The 17,477-nt window shown below is 43.1% G+C and overlaps 1 protein-coding gene across 1 annotated transcript; it reads left to right on the forward strand.

Annotated features, from left to right (window-relative positions):
- The first annotated feature begins 3,279 nt into the window (after window positions 1–3,279).
- Window positions 3,280–16,960, forward strand: LOC144685082 (2-oxoglutarate receptor 1-like). Its single transcript, XM_078549617.1, has 3 exons — window positions 3,280–3,310; window positions 13,098–13,144; window positions 15,989–16,960. The coding sequence occupies exons 1-3, from the start codon at window positions 3,280–3,282 to the stop codon at window positions 16,958–16,960; spliced, it is 1,050 nt and encodes a 349-aa protein (XP_078405743.1).
- The last annotated feature ends 517 nt before the right edge of the window (window positions 16,961–17,477 follow it).

Here is a 17,477-nt window from a genome sequence, read left to right on the forward strand (position 1 = left end):
GAGACCCCTTTGTATCACTTCTGAGTGTGTTGGGTGGGCCACTTGTTGAGTCGTAATAAAAAAAATGAGAAAATCCTCAATTGTTACTGAATGTAGTTTCAGATGGGGATAAATTAATATTGTTTGGCAATTCGGTACTAACTTAGAAAATTGAGAATTGACTGAGCTGAGATAATTTAAGCCTATGAGAGTGTGTGCATTGCATCTGTGCCTGCTGGTTGCATGTTTCACATGCAAGAGCAGTGCCTCAGTGAGGGGAATTTGGTTGCCTTCATTTAAAGGAGTATTGTAAACATAACCTTAAAATCTCCCCAACGCATGTGGGAACTCTTTGACCCTGACTTTGATGTATACACACACAGACACAGACACACACAGACACACACACAGACACAGACATACACAGACACACACAGACAGAGACACACACAGACACACACAGACACACACAGACAGAGACACACACAGGCACAGACACACACACAGACACAGACACACACAGACACACACAGAGACACAGACACACACACGCACACACACATACACAGACACACACAGACACAGACACACACAGACACACACGCACACACACATACACACACACACACGCACACAGACACACACACACACACACATACACACACAGACGAACAGCAACTTTTGAATTTTTGAGTCTAACTGCGAATCTACCCCTAGCCTGAAATTACTGTACCATTTGCTCATATTGATGAGTGCCATTAGCCTCACCATTATTGTGACAGCAAAATCTGGACTATTGTCATTTAACTTCCTAATGGGCAGAATTTTCGGCTCTGCGAGCGGGGGTGGGACCTGCTCTCCAAGGCATAAAATGAAATGAGGTGACATTGGGCGTGCGTCCTGACGTCACCGCGCGTCATTCAGATTTTCAGTTCGGCGGGCGCGCACCTGAATCAGCTCCGCGCCTGCCGAACTGTCAAAGGCCTATTAACAAAAACAGAATTACCTGGAAAAACTCAGCAGGTCTGGCAGCATCGGCGGAGAAGAAATCAGTTAACATTTCGAGCCTTCATGGCCCTTTTCGGCAGAACTGAAGCATAGTTAGAAGAAGGGAGAAATATAAATTGGTTTAAGGTTTGTGGGGGGGGGGGGGGGAGACACATTGAGGGTGTGGTGATTGTGGAGATGAGCAGATAATCAAAAGATGTCACAGACAAAAGGGTCAAAGAGGTGTCGAAGGTGGTGACATTTGTCTGAGAAAAGTGCTAATTAAGAATGGAAGACAGGATATTCAAAGTACAGCTCTAGTGGGGGTGGGGTGGAAAGACTAACAAGGTTTTAGTTTAGATTTAAAAATAATGGAAATAGGTGGGGAAAGAAGAATCTATGTAAATTATTGAAAAAAAAGGGGGGGGGAAGAAACGGGGTGGGGATGGGGGGAGGGGGAGTTTAAGATCTAAAGTTGTTGAATTCAATATTCAGCCCGGTAGGCTGTAAAGTGCCTAGTCGGAAGATGAGGTGCTGTTCCTCCAGTTTGCGTTGGGCTTCACTGGAACAATGCAGCAAGCCAAGGACAGACATGTGGGCAAGAGAACAGGGTGGAGTGTTAAAATGGCAAGCGACAGGGAGGTTTGGGTCTTTCTTGCGGACAGACCGCAGGTGTTCCGCAAAACGGTCGCCCAGTTTGCGTTTGGTCTCTCCAATGTAGAGGAGACCGCATTGGGAGCAACGAATGCAGTAGACTAAGTTAGGGGAAATGCAAGTGAAATGCTGCTTCACTTGAAAGGAGTGTTTGGGCCCTTGGACGGTGAGGAGAGAGGAAGTGAAGGGGCAGGTGTTGCATCTTCTGCGTGGGCATGGGGAGGTGCCATAAGTGGGGGTTGAGGAGTAGGGGGTGATGGAGGAGTGGACCAGGGTGTCCCGGAGGGAATGATCCCTACGGAATGCCATCAGGGGGGGTGAAGGGAAGATGTGTTTGGTGGTGGCATCATGCTGGAGTTGGCGGAAATGGCGGAAGATGATCCTTTGAATGTGGAGGCTGGTGGGGTGATAAGTGAGGACAAGGGGGACCCTATCATGTTTCTGGGAAGGAGGAGAAGGCGTGAGGGAGGATGCGTGGGATATGGGCCGGACACGGTTGAGGGCCCTGTCAACGACCTATTAAGGCCAGTTAACCATCAATTAAAACAATAAACTGAGCTGCCCGTCCACGGGCAGGTGAAGAGTCCAGGCGGCCTTCGCATTTTTCATGGAACCTCATCCACGGGTGGGATGAGGTTTCATGAAGGTTTTTAAAGGTTTGAAAAAATTTTTCATAAAATTCATAGACATGTCCCAGCTCATGTGACAGTTTCACATGAGGGGATATGTCCTAAATTTTTTTTTTTTCTTTATTAAAATTTTTTAAACTTAACCTGAACTCCTTGATTTTCACAAATGAGTGTTGTTAAATATTGTTACAATCCCGGACAGGACCCACAATTCTGTTCAGATCCAGTTAGGGACCAGTAAGTTTTGTTGTAAAGTAGACAAAATTTGAAATCTGAGTTAATTATTAAGAACAAAGCCACAAGATTCCACAGTTTCAAACAAACAGAAGAAATTTCCCTGTACAAGTGTGAACAAAGCAGTCAATGCTATCTATCTTATACTCTAACATCCAGAATTAATATGAGTAAATATAAATTAACAGGCAAACTAGGTTGAACACACTACAAGCTGCACATTAAATGGCAGGCACAACAAAGACAGATTCCATGAATTTTCTCAGGAGCCCACCCAGGTGTCAGTGATCACTGTGAGTCACAAAAATTCTTTAAAATTCTGTCTTCCTCTTGGGGGGGTTTTAGGTCCTCTCCTTTGAGGATTTAGCCTCTGATTTTCCTCAATGGCAGCTCAAACCCCGTGTGGAAACCCTCTTGCTTCTTCTGCCTGCAATGAGTTGTCGGGCAACCGGCCTCTAGCTCACATTGCCCCACTGACCTCTGACCTCCCCAGCCACTCGATCATTTTGTCTGAAACTGCATCCCACTTAGTCGGCCAGGCAGCACCCCAGTAACTAACCAGCTGCACAATCACAGCTAACTAGCTATACTGAGCAGACAACCACTGCTCACCAGGGGCTTCTCTGTGTCCCAACTGTGAGCTTCGCAGAGTAGACAGCTTCACTTCAGCTTCACTGAGTTGACAACTTCTCCAGGGCTTCTCCAAGCCCCAATTCCTCAACAGCACAGAGCTACCATGGCTCCAGGGCTTCTCTGAGTTCCAGCTCCCATGAGCTTCTCTGAGCTCCAACTAGACATGGACTTCTCTGAGCCCCAGCTGCCCAGAGGTAATGACAGCCCTTCAGCTGCTGCCTCCTCATCTCTAGACTAACCTTATCATGTGGGCTGGATTTTTCACACCCAAAACCCCCAGTCCCATGGTTGGGTATTCGTGCCCTCTCAGAGTAGGCTGTCAATGGGAATCCAGCAACCAAGCATGCACTGACTGTCTCCCTGCCGCTCTCTGCACTTGAACCGAAATCCTGAGCATGCCAGGAGGTGTAATCCATAACCTCTGCCCGGAAAACCCACAGAAATATCCAACAATATAGATTTCCTCACAATATTCACAGGAATAATTTGATAAAGACTGTTTCATAAATGGTCTTTCACTAAATTATTCCATAAGCCATACTGCAAAACTGTCATACTTGATGAAAATAACAATCCACTCATAAAAGTGTGGTGTTTGAATAGCGGCATCTGTTAATTACTGTTTGGATTACATGTTATCCTGACAAATATGTATTTAAATCTAATTCTACAGTAATAAATATATTGGTGTTGGCACACCTGAAGTCTAAGAGTTTTGTTAAATATTGGTAATGCTGGGTATGATTTGACTTTAGAACCCACAATGTTAGCCACCACTGGAGGAGCAATATAAGGTAAGTGAAGGTAAGTTGGAAGTTTTACCAGCCCATGATAATTTGAAATGCCCCTCTCCTCTTGGACATAGCTGAAGTATTGCGCTTAATAAGGCCTTGTGCCAAAATATCCATGTTACCGTCTTCTCCGCCAGTGCAATATTTATTTTTGCTCTTCATTCTTCAAATTATTTTTTAGCGTTTCAAAAATTATTTTGGTTGATATTTTTTTCTGGTGCTGCTGCATTTTGTGTTGCCGGAACCTGTGGCCACCTCCTCTTCGCACCATTTATCAGATTACCAAGCCATTTCCGGCTCGAATGCCGTGTGTTAAGTCTGTCTGCTTGTGTACTTGGGCAACAACAAATAACTTTGCAGCATTAAAACCAATAGCCACTCGTTGCTGTTTTGCAGGCTGCGTAACCAGCAAACCAAAAAGAAACCCACTGCATCTTTTAATCTTTTTAATCTGACAGTTGCCAAGAGTAAACTCTTAGCTCTAAAAATGTCTTAGGTGTTTTTGCCCCTCCTAATTCAAAAGAATTTTTCATGAAAACATAAAATTACACTAATAACTGTGGCCTCTTCTGACCACTCTGCTCACCCCTGCCATGGTACAGTTGTCTGATTTGGTCCTGTGCATTATCTTCAACCCATGAGTAAGAATGATGTTGATGTGCCAATTCAGTCATTGTTTAACAATCAAATAGGCTGCCTCATGCCAGGGATGGACATCACTCCCATGCTAGACCTGAGGTCAGTTAAGATGGTTGAGGCCACAAATACATAGGTGATGCAGCGCAACACTGCCCTCCATCTTAGTACTCCCCCATCTTAGTGTCCTCCCATCTGAAATCCATGTCACCCACCTTAATACTCCCCCACTTTAAGCCCCTTAACCATTAACATAACCTCCTGTCCACACCCTTCATACCAGTGAGGGGGTTGGAATCAACTTCCATATGGCAAAAATAGAGTGAATTGAATGGGTTAATGTGCATCAATTAAGACTTTGTTGTGCTGTTATCTAATATTATTGTTTGACCTGGGATAGACATTGAATTTAAACAGTGACATCTGTTTTAAATTGTGTGGCACAGCGCACTTTCATTTCCAGTTTATAAAACAGAAGAAAAAATCCAGTGGTGGAAGAGCTTTACCGTATAATTACAGTTCATTTACCATGAATATTCTTCACTGTTAATTGGATAGATATTGTCTGTGTAAGCCACTGAATTTTTAAAAAATTCATCCACGGGATGTGGGGGTCGCTGGCTGGGCCAGCATTTATTGCCCATCCCTAATTGCCCTTGAGAAGGTGGTGAGCTGCCTTCTTGGAACGCTGCGGTCCATGTGGTGTAGGTACACCCACAGTGCTGTTAGGAAGGGAGGTTCAGGAATTTGACCCAGCGACAGTGAAGGAACGGCGATATACTTCCAAGTAAGGATGGTGAGTGACTTGGAGGAGAACTTTTAGGTGGTGGTGTTCCCATCTGTCTGCTGCCCTTGTCCTTCTAGTTGGTAGTGGTTGTGGGATTGGAAGGTGCTGTCTAAGGAGCCTTGGTGAATTTCTGCAATGCATCTTGTAGATAGTACACACTGCTGATACTGCTCGTTGGTAGTGGGGGGAGTGAATGTTTGTGGATGCAGTGCCAATCAAGTGGGCTGCTTTGCCCTGGATGGTGTCAAGCTTTTTGAGTGTTGTGGGAGCTGCACTCACCCAGGCAAGTGGGGAGTATTCCATCCCACTCCTGACTTGTGCCTTGTAGGTGACGGACAGGCTTTGGAGGGTCAGGAGATGAGTTATCTGTCACACGGTTCCTAACCTCTGACCTGCTCTTGTAGCCACAGTATTTATATAGCTATTTCAGTTCAGCTTCTGGTCAATAGTCACCCCTAGGATGTTGATAGTGGGGGATTCAGTGATGGTAATGCCATTGAACATCAGGGGCGATGGTTGGATTCACTCTTGTTGGAGTTGAACATTGCCTGACACTTGTGTGGCGCAAATGTTACTTGCCACTTGTCAGCACAAGACTGGATATTATCCAGGTCTTGCTGCATTTGAACATAGACTGCTTCAGTATCTGAGGAGGTGTGAATGGTGCTGAACATTGTGCAATCATCTGCGAACATCCCCACTTCTGAACTTATGATGGAAGGAAGGTCATTAATGAAGCAGCTGAAGATGGTTGGACCGAGGACACTTCCCTGAGGAACTCCTGCAGTGATGTCCTGGAGCTGAGGTGACTGACCTGCAACAACCACAACCATCTTCCTTTGTGCTAGGTATGACTCCAACCAGCGGAGAGTTTCCTCCTGCCTCTTATTGACTCCAGTTTTGCTAGGGCTCCTTGATGGCCACACTCTGTCAAATGCTGCCTTGATGTCAAGGGCAGTCACTATCACCTCACCTCAGCAGTTCAGCTCTTTTGTCCACATTTGAACCAAGGCTGTAATGAGGTCAGGAGCTGAATGGCCCTGGCGGAACCCAAACTGGGCGTCACTGAGCAAGTTATTGCTAAGCAAGTGCTGCTTGAAAGCACTCTTGATGCACCCCTTCCATTACTTTACTGATGATGGAGAGGAGACTGACCCGGTAATTGACCGGGTTTGGATTTGTCCTGCTTTTTGTGTACAGGACATATCTGGGCAATTTTCCACATAGCCGGGTAGATGCCAGTGTTATAGCTGTATTGGAACAGCTTGGCTAGGGGCATGGAAAGTTCTAGAGCACAAGTCTTCAGTACTATTGCCAGAATATTGTCAGGGCCCATTGCCTTTGCAGTATCCAGTGTCTTCAGTTGTTTCTTGATATCACGTGCAGTGAATAGAATTGGTTGAAGAATGGCATCTGTGATGCTGGCGACCTCCAGAGGAGGCCAAGATAGATTATTCACTCGGCACTTCTGGCTGAAGATCATAGCAAATGCTTCAACCATATCTTTTGCGCTGATGTTCTGGGCTCCTCCATCACTGAGGATGAGGGTATTTATGGAGCCTCCTCCTCCAGTGGAGTTGTTTAATTGTCCATCACCATTCACGACTGGATGTGGCAGGACTGCAGAGCTTAGATCTGGTCTGTTGGTTGTGGGATCACTTAGCTCTGTCTATCACTTTCTGCTTATGCTGTTTGGCACACAAGTAGTCCTGTGTTACAGCTTCACCAGGTTGACACCTCATTTTTAGGTATACCTGGTGCTGCTCCTGGCATGCCCTCCTGCACTCTTCATTGAACCAGGATTGATCCCCTGGCTTGATGATAATGGTAGAGTGGGGGATATGCCAGGCCATGAGGTTACAGATTATGTTCGAGTACAATACTTATGAGTACAATCCTCATGAAGAGTAACATGTGGTGATCATACAAGCGTCATAAATGCTTTAATCACAGAAGATGGCTCATCTTCAAGGACTAAGAATATTCCAGGAGAATTTGTATTTTTTAAAAGACACTGTCCCTCAAAGGGTTAATGCAAGGACTCTGAATGCCGCTGTTCTTGGAAAAGGCGGCACTTTACAAGAAAAGGTAATTAAGCAGTTTTAACGAAGTTGTAAATTTCTTGACCCTGGTGGACTGTTTATAAGAGGGTCACATAGGACGGAATTTTACAGTCCCATCGTGGTGGTGATGGGACTGTAAAATGCGGCGAGCCATTCTAAATTCCATTGACTTCGGCAAGACTGCAAAACCCCACTGTCATAAAGTTCTGACCCATGGAGTTTATGGCCATGGAAAAAAAAAAATGCCTGGAAAACTGTGTTTTTAAAGCTGGTAGGCTGGTTTTGCTTTAGGGGCAAAACAAGAAGGATCAACTATCTGGGTAAAGAAGACAACAGCTCCTGAAGCTGCAGGTCCAGTCGAAAGCAAAAAGTGAATAGAAATTGCTCCAAAGTCGCTTTATATTCTGAAATCAACTGACTGCAAGTTTTCCACAAAGTCTACCTGAAAAGTGGTGCAAGAGTCATCGATTGTTTCATAGGCCAATGCTGAGAGACCAACCGTAGAACATGGGCACCATTTCAAGGACTCCATCTTCTATCCTTTACCCTTGAACCAATAACTTTTAATCTTCTGACAGAATTCTTTTTTTTTGTTTGTTTGGTGTGTGCCTGTGGGTTAGAGTATTTAGAAAGAGTGAGCATTATACTTTCATATTTCATACTATACATTAATAAGCTTTGCCTTGTACTTGACGAGTCTGGTTTTATAATAAACTAAGACTTCTTTTGCTTGTTGAAGAAACCTGGGCTTTGAATGGTCATTCGGAGATTCATAGATAAAGTACATAATTGACCGCATAGCAAGCTGGAGAATTCATTTAAGTATATGCTGTGACCTGTGGAGTAGTGGAACTAGAGACAGACAGTGCACTTCTCTCATCTCGGTTATTTCACAAGGCAGCAATGTATTAAGGGGTTTAGACAATTGTGATCTTGCAGCCTGCTAGCTGGTTCTTACACTTGGACTTGTCCGCAGACTTTCTGTGGGCTTTTGCAAAGGAAGTAGAAATCCAGTACAGAGCTATACCTTCTACAGGCATCTGGAACCTGTGTGACCAGGACAAGCAATGGTCAGTCTCCTTAACTAATCAGATTGAAGGATCTTCGCTGAGACTCACACAAAATATAAACCAGGAAATGGCAGGTAAGAACTATGTACAGAAAGTGAAATAAAGTAAGGGACAGAAAGATGGGATTAAGAGCAAGAGATAAAAGAGATGAAAAGAAAAAAACAAAACTATTTTTTTTAATCCTGAAGGAATGAGACTCCACACTTGTAACAGCAATTTTTCAGTGCTGGAGAGATAGTTTTGCAGTAATTATGATTTATCACCAATGTTCCTTCTACCTGAAAGTTCCCATGCAGGCTGAGTGCAAGTCAATCCTTTTATGTTTCCATGAGTGTGTGGCTACACAAAAGAATATGAAGGTCCCGCACAGAATAGACGGTGCCCAACTAAAGAAAATATAAGGGTTGTTGTTTCTGATGCCATCAAATATTTCATTACAATTGAATGTACGAGCCCTAACTTTTATTGGGATGTCTAATGGGTAAGTATGGCAATTCGAATAACAAGTCCCTGACTTGCACATTTAACTGCACATGTGCAGTTGCTGTCTGATTTTCTGCTTAATAATGGTGATTGCTGATAGCTTAACAATTATTGTTATTGCAAAATGAAGCCCATTGTCATTAGAGCAAAACTGGAGTGGATTATCAACATTAACAGAACTCTAACATGAACTGAGCCCCCAAGACATGCTGTATCATGCTATTCTTCAATTAGATGTGATGGTGGAGGCATGGTGAGTTATTATACTCCATTTTATTAGCATGCACTTTTTCCTTTGACAGCGCTGAATGGTACGAAAGCCTCAGCTTCATATAGACTTGACATATAATTTCAAATGATGTGAAAGTCACAGTTTGAGCACTCTTCCAGCTCTGTTTATGTTCACAGCAGAAGGCAGTTTCCTTAAGCTGAAGTACATATCTTATGATCTTTGTGCTGTGAGTGTTATGCCACTGAATTTACAACTCTTCTATTGCAATATTTCTCACTGGAGATTGCGTGAGTTGCTTACCATGCACAATATTCTGCAAGCCAGAAATTGTTGTCAGATTATGTTAATGAAGTTGAAATGGAAAATCAAATTTACTTTCAAGAACAAAATAAAGGCTTACATTTTTAATGCCTTTCAGGACCTCAGGATGTCTCAAAGTGCTTTACAACCAATTAAGTACTTCCAAAGCATACCCACTGTTGTGCTAAGAATTATAATATAGATAACCAGAATACTAAAGCAAGGAACTAGTAGTGCAAATACTTAGTAAACAAAAAAAATTGTATCAGTTCCCAGGATTTGAATTATCTTCTTCAGGGTGTATTTCTTACACAGTCCTATAATTTACAAGACCATTGAAAGATACAGACTTATGTTGACTATCTTAATGAAATATTTGTATAGAGTACGTTAATATTCTTGCGTGCCACATTGAATCCAACGTTTACTTAGCTCTAAACTTTCAAACTGAACTGAGAATGATTAGTAATACATGCTATTTTGCCAAAAGAAACCTTTCATGCCAGAGTTATTAGATTTGAGACAGTAATTTTCTTCTATTTGAGATTACCTATGATGATGTTACTTTTCATGGGATGTTGACATGTTGCAAGGCCAGTATTTGTTGCCCCTCCCTAGTTGACCTTGGGCTGAGTGGCCTGCTAGGCCATTCCAGAGGGTAGTTGATAGTCAGCCACATTGCAGTGGCTGGAATCACATATAGGCCAGACTGGGTAAGGACAGCAGATTTCCTTCCCTAAAGGACATTAGTAAACTAGATGGGTTTTTACAACAATCAACTGTGATTTCAGTGTCATTATTACTGAGACTAGCTTTTTGATTCCAGATTTTATTAATTTCAGTTCCACCAGCTGCCAAGATGGGAGTTGAACCCGTGTCCCCAGAGCATTAGCCTTGGCTTCTGGTTCAGTGACATTGCCACTATGCTACTGCCACCTGCTCAGATTGGGGGTTGGGGGTTGGGAGGTGCGGGGAGGGGGATTTTCTTATGGTGTTTTACCTGCTAGTGGGCAGTCATGTGGTGCAGGGCATAGCACCCCTGCCTCTGAGCTAGAAGCTCTGAGTTCAAGCTCCACTCCAGGACTTGATGACCAAAGGAAGTGTATTGATAATGTGGCCAAACAGATTTATTATCACCTTGCAAATCTTTCCAATATGCCTATGGCAGGCAATAAGAGTGTGAGAGAGTCTCCTAGTCTCCTAGACCAGTGTTGTTTGTTGTCTATATCAATGATTTGGATGATAATGTGGTGAATTGGATCAGCAAGTTTGCTGATGACACTAAGATTGGAGGTGTTGTGGACAGAGAGGAAGGCTTTCAAAGCTTGCAGAGAGATCTGGACCAAATGGAAAAATGGGCCAGAAAATGGCAGATGGAATTTAATGCGAAAAAGTGTGAGGTGTTACATTTTGGAAGGTCAAACCAAGGTAGGACATACACAGTAAATGGTAGGGCACTGAGGAGTGTGGAGGAACAGAGGGATCTGGGAGTTCAGATACATAATTCCCTGAAAGTGGCGTCACAGGTAGACAAGGTTGTAAAGAAAGCTTTTGGCATACTGGCCTTCATAAATCAAAGTATTGAGTATAGGAGTTGGGATGTTATGGTGAGGTTGTAGAAGACATTGGTGAGGCCAACTTTGGAGTATTGTGTGCAGTTCTGGTCGCCTAACTACAGGAAGGATATCAGTAAGATTGAGAGAGTGCAGAGAAGATTTACTAGGATGTTGCCGGGTCTTAAGGAGTTGAGTTACAGGGAAAGATTAAACAGGTTAGGACTTTATTCCTTGGAGCGTAGAAGAATGAGGGGAGTTTTGATAGAAGTTTACAAAATTGTGAGGGGTATAGTTAGAGTAAATGTGAATAGGCTCTTTCCACTTAGATTAGGAGAAATAAACACGAGAGGACATGGCTTTAGGGTGAAAGGGGAAAGGTTTAAGGGGAACATTAGGGGGAATTTCTTCACTCAGAGAGTAGTGAGAGTGTGGAACGAGCTACCATCTGACGTGGTAAATGCGGGCTCACTCTTAAGTTTTAAGAATAAATTAGATAGATACATGGATGGGAGAGGTCTGGAGGGTTATGGACTAGGTGCAGGTCAATGGAACTAGCAGAATAATATTTCGGCACAGACTAGAATGGCCGAATGGCCTGTTTTCTGTGCTGTAGTGTTCTATGGTTCTATGGTTCTATAGTCAGCAGCACTTGATGCAGAGTGGCACCTCACAAGCTATTGCCTTTGGCGGCAGGGTAGTGACCTGTTCCAGGCAACACGAGCTATGGAAGCAGATGTAAACATATGCTTTGTCCACCTCATGTGCCGCTAGGCATGAGAAGAAGATCAGGAGAAGTATTCAATTGAGGGTTTCCTCGGTCTGTTTATTTGTAAGCTCATTGGAGTAATTATTGGTTTAAATCCTGCCTAAATTTTGCGTGGAATTTGCTGGTGTAGATGGAAACTGTAATGCAGGCTTTATTATTCAACTTCCAGGGTTCATCTGAGGACAACCAGATAAGGAAAGAGTAGTGCTTGATTCACTCATATGACCTAGGAAGAATGAGGACAGACAATATAAAATAAAGGGTACAATTCTAAAGGTGGTACAGGAACAGAGAGATCTGAGTGTATATCTGCACAAATCATCAAAGACAGCAGGGAGGGTTGAGAAAGTGGTTAAACAGGCATAAGGGACTGTGCGCTTTGTAAATAGAGGCATAAAGTAAAGAAGCAAAAGGTTATTATAAATCTTTATAAAACTTTGGTTCATCTTCAACTGGAGTCCAATTCCGGGCTTAACACTTTAGGAAGTATGTAAAAGCATGTGAAAGGATGTGTTGTGATCCCAGCTGATGTTACTACTGGACAAGCCAGATCCCAGTATACAGGTATATACAGATTTGTAAGGATAACACAAGTTACAAAAGTTAAGCTATACTCTGATGTTCACAGTAAGTATACAGTCCATGTAAACCAGTGGGCGACCTGTGGTCAGACAGACTACACTCTGAAACAGCACAGCTTTTTCTACTCTTGTTTGTTTTAACTTCTCTTCAAGAGTTATAAAAATCTCATTAGAAATGTAGGCACCTTTTAAAGTTAAACTAAAACTCAACTTCTCGTTTTCTCAACATACGAATACAGAAATACAAATCAAACTTAAACATTAAAGATATACCTTATTCTTGAAACACCCAGATACACATAAAACCTACTTAAACTATCTCTGTTTCCTAACAAATATAGGAAGATGCATCAGGCTGCCCAATCACCAGCTCCAGATATGTAACCAGGAGAGGTTCCTTGCCAGGTGCAAGCTGCCATGACAGGACCTCACCCCTCAGAACCCTCTCCATATCGGACCCTAAGCTTACACCTAGAAGATGGTGGAAATCTGCCCAGAAGGAAAGGCACATTGTAAGCTACCATGGCACATATGCCTCTGGTGTACAGAAGAATGATAATAACGTTTTCTAGACTCTAGTTCGGACTGGATTGTGTAGGTGCTGGCCATTGCCTGAAAACATCAATTAATCTGACTCAGTTCACATCAACCTATGTTGACAGAGGGTTTTTTTTTTCTCTGTGGACGTTCTACCTTTAATATTGTTTCGGATACAGGATCCAAGACCATGTTTGTCAGTGTAGATGCCATTAAGATCGACAAGGTAACAACTTAGATAATGGAATAATGACCTGCCCTGGATCACATAGCCGGGTTACCTAGAGAAATGTGATAAACGGCTAAAAGCTCCAAGGCCGTTTTACAGGCAAGTCAGGAACGCCAGGCATCTAAAACCGCACGCCTGGGAGAATAGGAAAGCTGGAGGTATGACTAGCCCAACTGCACAAGTAAGTGGGGGCATTTCAATAAACAGTTACCACCACATTTCAGATGTGAATTTTAGTGATTTTATTGGATACGGAGTGAATCCGACGAAGTTTATTCTCGTCCCGTTTCTTTCCATCCAGAGAATAGGGGCGAAAGGCATTGTTTTAAGGATATCTTTATCGTGAACAGATGAATCCTATTCTTTAAAATTGCTATCAGGCATATGGCTTTAACTTGGGAGGGGTGGGGGTAAGAGTTAGTTTGCAACAGGTAATAATATTTATCAGAGACGATACATTTCCAAATCATTGCTTGTTAAAGGTTAAATCATTTACACACACAAATGTTCATTATTTCCGAAACTGAGGTTTTGCTCACGGTCCCAGGTGTGAGAATTTGAAAGCAGATTTCGACATCCGCATGTTTAACTAAGGCTGGACTAAGACGCTGTTTAAAGTAGGATTGTCCTGTTTTATTGATGGTTGATGAGAGGGTTGTAGCACAGGATGGGGGGAAATTCAGGAAACAGACCCCCGGCTTTGGCCAGTGAAATGGTTGGTGATGGAAAGTGGATTTGTGCAGCGAAATCCGAAGACCATTCGGCCCAGCCATTGCCCTTCCATCCCAAGTCCAAGGCTAATTATTTGTTTTTGCCCCTAGCACCAAATCACCCACTTTCAGGATGTATCTTGAGAGCAACTTTACATAGAAAAGGCTTTGTTTTAAAGTTTCCTGGTGTTTTTTTTTTGTTTTGTAAACTAATATATAACGAAATTCCGCCGATCCTGGCGCTTAACTTTTAACTTGTAGCGTTAATTTTTTTTTTAAAAAAACCGCACACTGCTTATTGACGGCGTTCATTTTTTTATATAGAAATGCTGAGATGTTAACTCAACGAAAATAAGTCACGTCCCTTCCCAAACTGTCGGAAGTTTATACAACGGCTGCTTAAGTGACTGGCGAATCTATAATTAAAAACAGAGGAAGGTCTGGAAAATCTCAGCAGGTCTGCAGCCTCTGTGGAGAGAGAAACTAAAGTCATCTTGGACTCGAAACGTTAACTTTGTTTCTCTCTCCACAGAGGCTGCAGACCTGTTGGGTTTTTTTTCCCCAGCGTTTTCTGTTTTTATTTCAGGTTCCCATCATCCGCAGTAGTTTTGCTTTTTGTCTCAATGTTATACAGAGGTTGCTTATCATTTTAATTGCTGTCATTGTGGATGATTTCACCTCCCGGGGTTTCTCACTACACCCTTGCATTCGATGTTTTCAAAGTGTCTATCAAGGGTAACTTGTGTTTAGCTACTTTGTGTGGATTCCCCTCTCCAGTCCTCTAGCTCCATTCACATTATGGTTGAAAATAGTTGACAGACTTCACAGGAACAGGAGTAGACCACCCAGTGCCTCTAACCTGTTCCACTATTCAATTGTATCGCCCTTGAGCTATCCCTTAACTTCAGGGTTGTTCCACATCTTTTAATACTCTCAACCAAAAAAAAAATCTATTCAACTCAGTTTTAGACCTTTCAAACTTTTTTTTTAATTCTTTCATGGGATGTGGGCATCGCAGCATTTTTATTGCCCGTCCCTAATTGCCCTTGAGAAGGTGGTGGTGAGCCGCCTTCTTGAGCCGCTGCAGTCCATGTGGTGTAGGTGCACCCACAGTGCTGTTAGGGAGGGAGTTCCAGGATTTTGACCCAGCGACAGGGAAGGAACGGCGATATATTTCCAAGTCAGGATAGTGAGTGGCTTAGGAGGGAAGATTGACCCAGCATGTTAGGGGCGGATTCCAACTTAATCCTTTGTGTGAGGAAATGCTTCCTAATTTCCCTCCCGCATGGCTTGGCTGTAATGCCATGATTAAGCCCTCTTGTTCTGAAGTCCCCCACCGAAGAAAATAGTTTCTCCTCATCTAATTTATCAAATCCTTTTAATTTGGAATGTTAAAAAAACTGGATTAGATTATATCTGCTAGGGGTGGGGAGGGAGGAGAGTACTTCCAGAGGAAAAAACCTTACAAACATAAAGTGCAAAACCAATCTGTTTGTTTCTCTGCTGTTAATCTGACAGCTGAAATGAACAACTGTACATGTGTGGGCATTGATTATTACTTTGAAATGTGCCAACAGCTTTCCAGATGTGGAAGGCACATGCTGCAGGTGGCACCACGCTAAGCCGTAAGGCCAGAGTGGCAAAGAAATGCAGCACAAAGCAGTCTGAGTGAGCACAACTCCTCACTTGCCAGTCACCAGTGTGGAATGGGAACAGAGAAAAGTTGTAACGTACAATTTTAAGCAGGCAGTCAGCTTATGAAGGAACAGTCCTGTGTTTATTTTTAATAATATTTTCTGCAGTGACATGGAAATTCCTATATAAGTGGACACTGCTCTACCTGTTCAGAACGAAAGCAGGAGAATGGCATCAGTCACTCAGGCGTAGATTGTTATTGGCTCGCCTTGCTGTTAAAAACACACTGTAACTTGATAGGACCAGTTCAAGGGCTTGAGATCAGATATGAGGCGATGAATTAAGTATGAAAAATTGACAGTATATTAGTTACTAGCTGATACGAGATATAAAACCATATTGTGGCCTATTTTGTGTAACTAGCTCCAGACCATTGACAGAACAACCAATGCATTTGGGAAATACATTCAAGCTATCAATCATTTCTCTTTTGCAGGTATTGGAATCTGTTTTCTGCAATTTGGATCGGGACCAGACGCTGTTCTTCATTCAGATTTATGTGATCCCAGTGGCATTTCTGCTGGTTTTAGTCATTGGGCTGACAATGAACTGCCTGGCTCTGTGGGTTATGGTCCACCAGACCAAGCCCTGGAACCGCAGCACCCTGTTCCTCTGCAACCTGACAGTGGCTGACACCACGTGGATGCTAACCCTCCCTTTCCTCATTCACTACCACTTTGCCAGGCTGCAGTGGGTTTTTGGAGAAATTGTTTGCAAGATAGTGAGGTGTACATATCATGCATGCTTCTATTCCAGTATTTACTTTGTAACTTGCATCAGCCTGGACCGCTACTTGGCTATTGTGCACCCTTTGCAATCATTCTTCTTGTTGAGCAGGCAACAGTCCTTGTATGTGTGCGTGGGGATCTGGGTGCTGACATGTATAGTCAGCATTCCCTCTGCCCTCATGACCTTCATCATCCCTTGCTCCCAAAACCAAACTGTTTGCACCCTCTACATCTTCTCCTACAACACTAACAAGACGTTGCCCTACACGGTTATCAGCACAGTGACCGGCTTCATCCTGCCCTTCGTGGCCATCTGCTACTGTTATTGGAACTGCACCAAAGAGCTCAAAAAGCACTGCAGCCAAAAGAAGAAGCTCTTCAGGTTGATGTATTCGGTCCTGATCATTTTTGGCCTCGTCTACCTGCCCTACCATCTTCTGAGGAATGCCTGCATTATGCTGAGAGCCTTCTGGAGCAACCACACCTGGCTGGCCTACAGCTTGGACGTGGGTTTCTCAGTGGAGATGGCCATCTGCAGCTTTAACACCTGTGTCAACCCTTTCTTTTATTTTATAACAAGTGGAAATGGCAAGAATTCTCTAAGAAAGACCTTTTCCAATTGTTGCGGGGAGACTAAACAGCAGGTTAGGTTCAAGGTGGCTGCTGTCCATCCAGTCTAGAGGACTCGGTATCCAGGCTGTTTTTAACACCCCTTATATGCACACTGATCATTTATCACTATGGATTCCAAACCTTTCACGGGACTGCATGGTACCAATGTGTTCATAAAAATGTTTGTGCACTTTCCATTGTTGACTTATCTTGAGTACTTTACTGATAAATATTTGACATCTCTCTCGCAGTTTAAAAATATTATTGCTGCTAATTACTCTTTTCTGTACCAATTTCTTAAAATTTAATTGATTTCTCTAATTGTTTTATTTTATTTGGTATAATTGTGCAAGAAGACAAGTAGTTTTTTTACAGTGTACCTTTCAATCACAGCAACAGGAGATCAGCAAAAAAGATTATTTGCAATCATCCTTTGGATTTCTGTCTTTCAATAATAGGTTCAAAATCTGTATGCTGCCACACACTTCCTTTCTGCAAAACTTTTTTTTCAGAATCGCATTTGCCCCTTCCCCCCCCCACTGCATCCCCACCACCCGCCCCCCACAACCCCACTACAACCCCACA

This window comes from Cetorhinus maximus, chromosome 9 (genome assembly GCF_964194155.1).
Source record: "Cetorhinus maximus chromosome 9, sCetMax3.hap1.1, whole genome shotgun sequence".
NCBI classification, from domain to species: Eukaryota; Metazoa; Chordata; class Chondrichthyes; order Lamniformes; family Cetorhinidae; genus Cetorhinus; species Cetorhinus maximus.